General features: G+C 45.7%; 1 protein-coding gene across 1 annotated transcript; it reads left to right on the forward strand.

Moving 5' to 3' along the window:
* The first annotated feature begins 1,014 nt into the window (after nt 1-1,014).
* Nucleotides 1,015-3,989, forward strand: LOC125727740 (uncharacterized). The gene is made up of 2 exons (XM_049004652.1): nt 1,015-1,227; nt 2,756-3,989. Exons 1-2 carry the CDS (start codon nt 1,190-1,192, stop codon nt 3,519-3,521), a joined length of 804 nt encoding a protein of 267 aa, XP_048860609.1. The 5' UTR covers nt 1,015-1,189; the 3' UTR covers nt 3,522-3,989.
* The last annotated feature ends 7,310 nt before the right edge of the window (nt 3,990-11,299 follow it).

An 11,299-nucleotide genomic window follows, 5' to 3' on the forward strand; every position in this document is an offset into this window, starting at 1 on the left:
GTCCATCGTCATGATCCCATAGTTAGCGGAAGCGAAAATAGTGTAATTAGTACAAGTACTGAAGAAATGTAATGTAATGTAATACCGAACAGCTTTCAAAAATGCAGTACCGCAATACCTTTTTGGCACCGGTATCCCGCGCAGCATCAGTCTGCCTGAGATATTTGATAAAGTGTGGATCTTCCTATACGTGCAGCACGAATAAATAAAAACCTCTGCTTTGTATACTTGACAAATCTGTGTGTGTCATCATACTCAAAACCGCCCCAAATAAGCCACGAAATTAACCATGAATTCTACCCTACTGTGGTACACAGCTTTGCTTCTTATGTTTCTTTCACACAAAAAGTTGCAGGTTGATGACAAAACGTGCTCGCGTCCGGACCAATAAGTGCAACGGGGGGGCAGAACTGGGGAGGGGGGCAGGATGCGATCGTGCTCGGTTGCCGTATAAGGCAGCCGGGCCCAGTGTGGTACGCGCTTAGTCTAATTACAGGTTCTTGTGGGAAGCTTGTGTGATGTATAACCTTGTTCATGTCAGGTTTCGGGCTGGTTGCGAGCGCGATCGCACGGACAGGAAACAGGCAGGCAGAACACGGGGAAACTGGGATTTATTAGCACTAAAACGGGACGAAGCACGAACATCGACTAACTAACATCAATGACCGACCAGGAACGAAAGCAAGACATGGACTGAAATAGACAGGACTGGGCGAAAATAATCGGACACAGCTGGGTATAATGGGGAAGCACACGTGGATAATCAGGGGGGCATGGCACACATGAGGATCGTACGAGCTGGGCGTGACAGTTCGACATACTGATCGCTAAGTATACAACAGTTTGAAATGTTACCAAAGTGTCATTTTATAATTCCCATATTAAACAAGTTACCGTGCATAGTGCTTTGGGGAGAGACAGACTCCAAGAGTGCAGTTCATTTCACGTGTCTTTAAGTCATTATCTGATATTATCCAGAGCTGAATGTGTGATTCATGCTTACTACTATATTCTTGCTTTGCAGTTCTTACACAATTTTTTTTCTTATTTACTTCTAAAAGTAAATAAAAAACTTATAAAGCTGTCATTATTATATAACAACTATACGTATTATGATGTTATTATTTAGTTATGTTGTTGCTTGGTTACATTTGATGCCTCCGCACGTGGGAAGCTACCGGTTTGAAAGATGCGGCTTCACTTGCTTTTCTGCACCAAGATGGCAAGGTACGTTGCATTTCTGCTCCAATTTTATCGTATAACTTATCTTATTATTTATTATCTGTCTTTGTATGCACAGTGGTACCTCGACCCACGAACAGTCCTGATCACGAATAAATCGGGTTACGAACCAAATGTTCCAAAATGTTTTGTACCGGTTGTCGAACCGTATTTCGGGCCGCGAACCCACAAACGTCCCGAAAAGGGTCCAATGAAAGCTCCCCAAAGAACCACCCGAAACGCGAAGAAATGTCCAGTATAATAATAATTAAAAAAATCATATTTTCGAAATTACTGCATTTGACTGTTACTCAGTCTTTTAATGTTGATTGTTTCGTTTTTTGGGGGGATGTTTTGTGGTTCTTTTCCGTGTTTTGGCGTCTTTCGAGCGACCAGCGTATGCTCAGTTTTAATGTTTTATTTAATTTAGCATTTGTTAGCATGTAAATGTATGCTCTCAGTTATATGTGCACAGTCTGTCATAATTTGATTGTATGGTAGGGGGTGTTGAGTTGTACTGCGCGTGCTCGAAGTGTATGTATGTATGTATGTATAGAGTGACCTAAAGAGAAAGACGGCGATATGTCCTAGTTCATGGTGAATAACGTGTTGTGTGAACTTATTTTTCCATTTATAAATCCTCTATTATTGTTAGTCTTCTCCCGATTTTCTTACCGCTGCACCGACAGTTTGACGTGCCAACAGCATTATTTGTTACAAGTAAGGTTATTTTAAGTCTATATTCTTGGTCGCGTTCTCCCCATGTCGTCGTGGGGTTTCCTCCGGGTACTTGCTAAATTGCCCGTAGGAGTGCATGTGTGAGTGAATGGTGTGTGAGTGTGCCCTGCAATGGGCTGGCCCCCCCATCCTCGATTTTTCCCTGCCTCGTGCCCATTGCTTCCGGGATAGGCAGCCCAGTAGGATAAGCGGTTTGGAAAATGGATGGATGGATTCTTGGTCACAGAAAAATATTAAAAATTGAAGGAAATGCAGCGTTTCTGAAGTTTAAACATATTGAACATAATACACATTTACATTAATTGAAATGGAGAAATTGATTGAGGTCACACACTTTTCACATCAGGAACTAAGTTCGTGAGCCGAGGTATGACTGTATATTGAAATATGTTTGTGTAAAATTCAGTATATTGTTTGGATTATATTTAAATTTTATGTGCAGGTTAGTTAGTGTCATATGCAGGGTTGCCAACCCTCACTCAAGATGTCTTGTAGTCAATCTGTTTTGTTCCATTATAAACCTAAAATTAGCTCCATCAAAAGTGTTGGGGTAGTCTGCAAACCCTCCAGACTATTTACAAGGCAGTAAGACTGTTACACATATGGAGATGAATGTGCAGACTTGTCTGGAATTGAGAATCTCACGCCAGCCAGCTGACCAAAGATAGCAGCTCTGCCTGTGCAGTAATGCGGTTGTTGATTGGGAAGGTGTGGGTCAGTGCAGAAGTGTAGTCCACATGTCAGGAGTGACTGACAGCTCCATTGCATTGCCTGTATGTTGTTTTTCCTCATTCAGAATCAGACGATTTGAGAAAGCTGTTTGCTGGAGCGACGACAGATACTGGGCAACTTGGGACAAGTGGGGAGAGGTGATTGACTGGGGAGATGAGAAAGAGCTGTGCTCCCCAGCAGAATCACCTTCTGACCAGGCTGACAGTTCCACTGAGTCACATTCCCGAAGGCGAATTGCCAAGGCAGTTAGCTGGACGGATGATGCTTATTGGGCAGCCTGGGACAAGTGGGAAGAGATCATCTGCTGGGGTGATGAAGAGGAGTGCTCCCAAGTAACTCCACCCACTAGCCAGCTTGGGAGGGATAAGGGGATAGATGTACATGGGTTGGAGGCTTTTGTGATAAATAACAGGACAATCTCCATAAAGCCTGTAGACAACCATCAAGACAGTCTGAAGATAGGAGCTGTGCTGGTAGACCTCTGCCAGTTTGATCTCGAATATTTAGATCAAAGTAAATTTAATTGTGAAATTGTACAACTACAAATTGGAGAAGTTGAAGTGGAGGAGACTAGAGAAAAGGCTTTTGAAAAAGCATTTGAATTGGAAATTGTGGATGTGGCAGTAGAAGTTATAAACAGTGAAATCCAGCCGAATGCTATAAATTTGGATATTGTTGAAACTAAGGTGGACAAATTATTATTGGAAGAACTGATCATTGGCGATTTAGAAGCAGGCAGTGTGAAGGTGTCAGTGTCAAATGGCAATGTGGTGAAGGTACCCTTAAGGTACCCTTCACCACAGAGGAACAGAAGGACCAGGCAACCTTAGACCATACTCTCTGGTGGTTGACTCGTGGCAACTGGACTTGTCTCTGAAAGTTAGAAACGTTTCGCTGCTCATCCAAGCAGCTTCTTCAGACTGAGGGAGGTAGTAAGTGTCCACATATTTATCCTCCTGGGTAAGTAGTATAAGGGGGCTCGTTGAGTGAAACAAAGTGGGGGGGGGGGATTTGCGGGTAGATGTAACCAGTCCCTCCTACTCCAATAAAGTGGGTCGTTAAGGGTGGTCCACCTGGTGGAGGTGTGAATTGGGTCTGTTTTTTTCCTGGGAATTATTTTTGTTTTGGCAAATGATGAGAGGGCCGCAGGTTAAATTGGAGACAGGTTGTGCCTAATGCCTCTACCTCTGTTGAGTGAGGGGTTGTGCATTTGCACATGCAAAGCTGCTTGGACGAGCGGTGAAACGTTTCTACCTTTCAGAGAGGGACAATGTCTTTGGATGTCTTTTGTCTTGTGCAGTCTGGGAGTTGACTGAATGCTGGGGCGGGGGTAGCTTTTCCTTTGCAGTGGGGTCCGGTGGGGCGCCTTGGGCTCTGTGGGGCCCGGTGGTGCTGCTGCCTTGGGCCCCGGTCTGGATGGGCCTGGGCCCCCCTCCCTGGATGGATTTCGGGGAACGGGGAGTGCCTATGGGGGTCAGCGGGGGAGCTGGCTCCGGGGGGGGGAGGTATTTTGCCCCCCCCCATTCCTTTCCTCCCCATCCCTAAATGCTTCCCTCCTCCCGCTCCATCACACCACCACACATGTAGGGCTTTGAGGTGTAGGTGCGTTGCTGGGATGCAGGGTAGGTATTCCTCCTCTGTCCCCTCGCGACCACCTGTACCTCATTCATACACTACAACGTAGACACTCTCATTACTTACTCTCTCATGACACATACATTTAGGGCGTTGGGGATGGGCACACAGAATGGCATCCAGAGGGCGGTCTGTTCATTCAGCCTTACCTCTGGTGCCAGGGCCCACACCTCAATTTTAATCACACATAGACATTGAGGGCTCTGGGGAGAGGCCGAGCTAACACCAGCTGTTGGTCGGCAGGGGGTGGTTAATGCCATGCCCTTCACCTGTTTTAAAAGCACTTTAGAACAACACACACCAACACCACATCTGAGCAGGCGAAGGGGGGCATGGGGTCTTTTCACACCCCCGTTCCCTGTTCGCCATTTGGGGCTGAGAGGAACAGCTGGTCGGGGTCTGGGCTGGTGGGCTTCTCGGCTACTGCGAGATCCGGGGTGATCTTCTGGTCTCCTCGCCAGAGGAAAAATAGGGGTCCACATAGAGTATACATGGGGAGTGAGAGTATGTGTACAGCGTTCATTTCTGTGTGTCTAAATGTTGGGTGAATGTGTAAATATTTGTTTATGTCTGCATGAGGGTGGGAACGTATGCTTGTATATGTGTGTGCCTGTTTGTCTATACACACGTGTCAGGTTGGGTCCTAGACTCCACCTGAAATAACATCTCGGGCACAATAAAGTGGTCCTCCGCAGAGGGGGGGTGGTGGAGGGAAAAAAAAAAAAAAGCTTGTGACCCACCGACCGATTTCTTATTTGATTACTGTTGTTCCTTGTCTTGTTTTTGACCCCTCGTGGTCTGCTTTTGTTTTTATTAGTGTCTCTAGTGTTTTTCCCCTTTCCTCCTTTGAATCCCTGAGTGAGTCGCCCACTCTATGTTTCTGCTTGCTCCATGACACGCTGTCGCTCTCAATCCGCCCTGGACCTGTGACAGTATTTCTGTTTTTGCTTTTGTTTGGACGTACTGAGTTTAGGATACCTAGCTTAGAAGGAATAGTTTAGCGTGTCATGTGTAACGTTGTTAAATGCGCTGATATCAGTGTTATGTCACAGTACCAGAAACTTAAAATGGTACATTTTGTTTTCTTTTTGTTTTCTTGCAATTACTACATACAAATGTTTAATGTTTTGCTGACATCTAATTAGAAAATAAATGCATTTATGCTTTAAATGATCTTTTTGTTGTCTTCAATCATTTCAACAGGTGAAAATGACCTGAAATCAATGAGTTTGAACACTGGACACTACATTCCGTGTTTGTGTATAAAGTCATGTTTAGCGTAAATGCGAGTTCATTCGTATCCTTTTCCCCAGAGACAAAAAGTAGGCTAGGCTAATGGGGAAAAAAAACACACAAATATATAGACCTAATGTCAGTGTATTATTCATGAGGTTTTGTAATATCTGAGACCAAATTAAACTTAAGCTGTGTATTTAATGGATTTATGTGCTATTGCTACTGGTTTAATTGGTAAATAGGCCTTTTTCCAAGCAATTGAATATTTAAATGGGAATGTTTTACGTTATTGATTTAGCTTTAATCATGAAGTACCAAGCTTGATATCAATCCATGTCTAATGTGACATATTCAGGACATGCAAAGTCTATACACATAGGCACAGACTATGGCTGGGATTCGTGTGGCCTACCCTGCAGATGGGAGGCCAACACTGCATGGTATATATTCTTTAAATGTATTTAATATTAGTTACATAATTACTCATATAGACCATGTTAATACTTAATAGTGCATGTAAAGAAAATTATACTCTCATTTGACATTAATGTGTGAAGTGCATGTAAGTATGGAATATCCATCCATTGGCTGTAGCACTTATCCTATTCAAGGTCAAAGCCAGAAGCTATGGATGCAAGACTGGGACAACAGGAGCTGACCCTGACAGGAAGCTCATCTCATAATGATATTCCCCACACCGTGCTACTTCTTGCAGAGCTTTGCTGGGGTAGGTGGTGTGGCTATCATACCAGCCGGCGACGCATCCAGTTAGGATGCTCTTGATGACACAGTTATAAAGTGTCCCGAGGATAAGGGGACTTGTGCCACACCTTTTAGCTCGTCGGAGGTAGAAGGGCCGCTGCTATGCATTTGAATTTTTCCCAATATGATAAATGTAGCGTGGAAAAAGTAACCATATCAGTTTACATGGGCTTCTACAGGGGGTTTAGTGTCCATCCATCCATTTTCTGAAGCCACTTAATTCCAACTGGGGTTGCCTGGGGACTGGAACCTATCCCAAGAACACTGGGCACAAGTGGGAACCACCCCTGGGGAATCACCAACACACCACAGGGTGCACACACAACTACAGGACCAATTTAGACTCACCATTCAACCCCTCTTGAATGCTTTTGGACCGTGGGAGGAAACTACAGCGCCTGGTGAAAACTCAGACAAACAGACAACAGTGCTGTGGAGGTGGTCAGCAGCGTCAGATTCCTGGGGGTGCAGATAACTGACAATCTGGACTGGTCACCAAACACAACATCACCGGTTAAACGGGCTCAGCAGCGTTTGCACTTCCTGTGCCGGATGAAGAGAGCTTTCCTCTCCCATCCTCAGCACCTTCTACCGAGGCACCATAGAGAGCGTGCTGACCAGCTGTATCTCCATCTGGTTTGGCAGCTCGAAAGCCTCAGACAGGAAATGGCTGCAGAGAGTGGTGAGGACTGCAGAGAGGGTCATCAGGACTTCTCTTCCATCCATCCAGGACATTGCACACAAACACTGTCTCAGCAGAGCCTGTGACATCATCAGAGACTCCGCCCACCCCCACCATGGACTGTTCGCCCTGCTGCCCTCTGGGAAGAGGCTTTGCAGCATCAGGACCAGGACAGTCAGATTCTCTAAGAGTTTCATTCCTCAAGCCATTAGACTCCTGAACTCTCAATACCTCAAGGCAGCCCCCCCCCACCCCAGACTCCGCCTCTCTCCATCCATCCACACGTCACTTTCCAGAGCTGCCTTTTTTCAATTGTCTAGTGCAATATGTCTGAAACGCCGATGTACACTGGTGTTTGCTGCTATAGTGCTGTTGATATATTTGTATGCATATTCTATGTTAATTCCACTATATATTCTTTTTTAATTCACTCTGCTGGGCCGATGATGAGTCAATGCAACGTAATTTTGCTCTGATGTGAACTAACCGGTGTATGTTCTGAATGACAATGAAGTAGCCATTCTATTATATTCTATTCTTTTCTATGTCTGGATAAGTTTGGGCTGGAATACAGAGAGAATCTGGTGGCCAAAGCAGTGAAGGTCATGAGTGGCAGAGGCTCTGGGGTCCAAACAGGAGTTAGAGAGGTTGCCAGATATGCATTTTATGTTCACTGCAGCCCACACTGTTTGCATCTTGTCATTGTTGACTGTGTGAAAAATGTCCCTGTAGCTGCATGTTTTCTTCTCTTTGCTGGAAAGACTGTGTGTGTTCATGTCAGGCTCATATGTTCAGAAGACATGGCTGGAAGTACAGAAATAAATGTTCAGTGGGGCCCAGGGGAACTGCAAAGGCTCAGTGAGACTAGATGGGCCTGCTGCCGTGCTGCGCGTAGAAACCTTACGGAGAGGCTGAGTGCTGTACTAAGGCTGCCAGGTGAGATTTTAGATGATGCCGAATCCCCAGAGAGCTGCAGAAGCCAGAGGACTGCAGTCTCAGATTGACTTGAGTTTTGTAGGGCTCCTTGTAGTGTTCAGAAAGGTGCTCGGTCAAGCAAAGTTTCTGCCAGACGTGCTCCAGTCACCTAAGGCTGATCTTAGCAAAGCAGCCGACCTCACTGACACCCTCAGACAGACCTTTGGAGAACATCGCAAAGAGGACAGCTTTACTGAACTGTGGGGTACAGTGACTGAAACATGCAGTGATCGCCGCATTTCTGCCACTGTCAAACCAAAAAGAACCAAACACACCTCAAGCAGACCATATGATCGTCTTGTCACATCTACACCTGGACAGCAAAGACATGTTAACAGCAAAGACGCCTTCAGAAAAGGAGCATTTATTCCCACCATGGAGTCCATGATGAGGGAGATGGACAGGTGCTTCTCAAACTCCAGCTGTAACATAATGAGCGGCATACAAGCACTAAGCCATCAGACAATGACTCTTAAAGGAGGAGCTGCTTTTGTTAGTGGCTCAGGCAGGTGGCTCTGATCTCTTGGAAAGTGAGATACAGCAGATATAAAGACTGGAAAGAAACAGAGCAGACAGTAAAGTGAAGCCATGCAGTCTGACAGAGTCAGTGAGGATCCTGGCTCCTTTAAGGACATCTTCTTTGGACTTTATCCTCTGTGTCAGATTGCTGTTGTTTTCCCAGTGAGGACTGCAGGCTGTGAGCGCAGCTTTTCAGCGGTGAAACTTGTAAAAAATCACCAGCGATCAGCCGTGGCAGATGAGCGTCTGTGGAATCTAGCTGATCTCAGCACTGAGAACCAGCCTGCAAAAGCACTTAATGTAGATGTTTGTGAAACGTTCTGCTGCTCAGCACAACAACCGTCGCCTTAAGGCGTCTTAAGAAAAATGTGGTCACTGTAAAAGTTAGTGCACCACCTTTTACACGGTGCAGACTGAATACATCATTACTAGAGTTATTTTTAGAAGTTATTAAAAAAGATTGGACAACATTTATTGAAACAAATGACCTGCCTGGTATCTCTGCTTACAGACTCTGGGAGACGTCAAAGGCTGTAACTCGAGGTAGAATAATTAGCACACAAAAAGAAAAAGGAAAAAGCTCTCGAGACAGAACTAGAACAGAAAATTAAAACTTTGGAATCAGCACATGTTTCCTCCCAAGAAAAACACTGAGCTGAGAAAATGTGAAATGGAATTAAGTAAAAAAAGAACTTAAGAGACAAAAACCTCTTTCTGTCACAGGTATGTGCTCCATGACATGATCGATATAGACTCCACACTCCCTTTCCAGTGTGTCACTCTCCCTTTCCAGTGTGTCACTCTCCCTTCCCAGTGTGTCACTCTCCCTTCCCAGTGTGTCACTCTCCCTTGTGTTTTCGGATCCGAGTGGAGCTTGTGGTTACACACCAGCTGCCACCTGTTGTTATCCTGTAACATGAATGATTCTTTATTTGAATCTTTTCATCCTCAGTCTGAGTCTGAGTTCCTCGAGGAAAGTCATCAAGTGGTCAAGAACCTATCAAGGAGATGAGGAGCTTGTGGTCTGTATGCACCGTGACGTCCAATCCCAAGAGACATATGATCATTCACTTACAGGCCCATGTCACACCAAGGGCCTCTTTTTTGATCAGTGTGTATCGGGTTTCACTGGGAGTCAGACTCCTACACAGACATGTACATCACTGGTCTGTATTCTCCATCTGGCTGCCTCTGCATTAGCCCTCCTCCAAGGCTGTATGACGATGCATCTGCTGACACAGGAGTTTCTCTCTTTTGATCAGTGTGTATCGGGTTTCACTGGGACTCAGACTCCTACACAGACATGTACATCACTGGTCTGTATTCTCCATCTGGCTGGGGGCAGCCAGGGAGAAAACCTGCCAATGTAGTTCACCATCCCCACGATGCGTCTCACTCCTTCAGTACTCTGAGGTTTGGGCATGTTGATAATGGCTTTAATGTTGTCGGGATTCACCTCAGTCCCTGTTACGCTTATTTTATGTCCCAGGAACTTCACTCATTCACTCTGACCTCACAGTGTTCATTTAGAGAGAGGTCTGCATTCTCAAACTTCTGGGGAACTTTGCATATATTTGCCAATTACCAAAATGTCATCAGTATAGCACATTGTTCTAGGTATGCCTGAAACAATCTGAGAGATTCTCAGCTGGAAGTGCTCGAGTGCCGAGGAGATCCCAAAAGGCAGTCTGTTTAAACAGTACCTGCTGAAGGAGTGTAATGAAGGTCATCAAGGGCTGGGAATCTTTATATGAGGGTATCTGCCAGAATCCCGATCAGGCATCCCGTTTGGAGAACGCTACTGCTCCGTCCAGTTTGGCAAGTGTGTCATCCACAGCTTGGAGTATGTGCCTCGTTCAGCAGACGCTTCCATTGAGTCTTGTTAGGTCCACACAGATCCTAATATGTGGCAGAGTGGGCTAAGCCTCAGAAGATCGGAAGGTTGCTCGATCCAGCCTGGCTTTGGCAGAACAGCCACATGTCTCTGGGCCCTTGAGCAGAGCCCTTAACTCCCAGCTCCATAGGTGCCACTGCAGGTGGCTGCCCTTTGCTGCCAAGCTGACTCTCACCTCCATGTGTACAGAGCTCCATGTCCAGGGGCTGACAGTGCATATGGTGATGCCACCTCAGCTAACTCTGTCTTATAATACAACTTCCTGCTGATTCACCTGCCTGTTGATTTCGGCTGTTAAAATTTGCTCTCATATATTATAATGTGTTTAATAATAAAATACTCAGCCAGGGCTTTTGGTTTTGGATACGTCCATTTCTTTCCACTCAGGCTACCCAGATACTCGTCCAGTCCCTCGTCATCTCACGCCTGGACTACTGCAACTCGTTTCTAGCGGGTTTACCACTGCGTGCCATCTGTCCCCTCCAACTGCTTCAGAATGCAGCTGCTCGACTTGTTTTTAACCTTCTAAACTTCCCACACCATTCCTTTGCTACGCTCCCTCCACTGGCTTCCTGTAGCTGCCCGCATCAAATTCAAAACACTGATGCTCACATACAAAGCCAAAAATGGTCTGGCACCATCCTACCTAAAAGACCTCATCACACCCCGTACTGCACCCCGATCTCTCCGATCCTCCAGCACTGTTAGACTGGTCCCACCACCCCTCAAGGCACAAGGACGACACACATCTCGGCTCTTCTCTGTCCTGGCGCGTTCAAACTTCTCTGTCCTGTCTCTTCATCCCCCTTGATGTCCGAATAGCAGAAACCTTCGCTGTCTTCAAGCGACAACTCAAAGCTTTCCTTTTTCAGAAATACCTGAAGTAGTACTCTGTATTCTTACTC

The sequence above is a fragment of the Brienomyrus brachyistius genome, unplaced genomic scaffold (genome assembly GCF_023856365.1).
Source record: "Brienomyrus brachyistius isolate T26 unplaced genomic scaffold, BBRACH_0.4 scaffold115, whole genome shotgun sequence".
NCBI classification, from domain to species: Eukaryota; Metazoa; Chordata; class Actinopteri; order Osteoglossiformes; family Mormyridae; genus Brienomyrus; species Brienomyrus brachyistius.

Coding starts and splice junctions, on each gene's coding strand:
- LOC125727740 (XM_049004652.1), top strand. CDS start 1,190: ATGCGGCTTCACTTGCTTTTCTGCACCAAGATGGCAAG. Junction 1,228..2,755: donor TTCTGCACCAAGATGGCAAG/GTACGTTGCATT, acceptor TTCCTCATTCAG/AATCAGACGATTTGAGAAAG.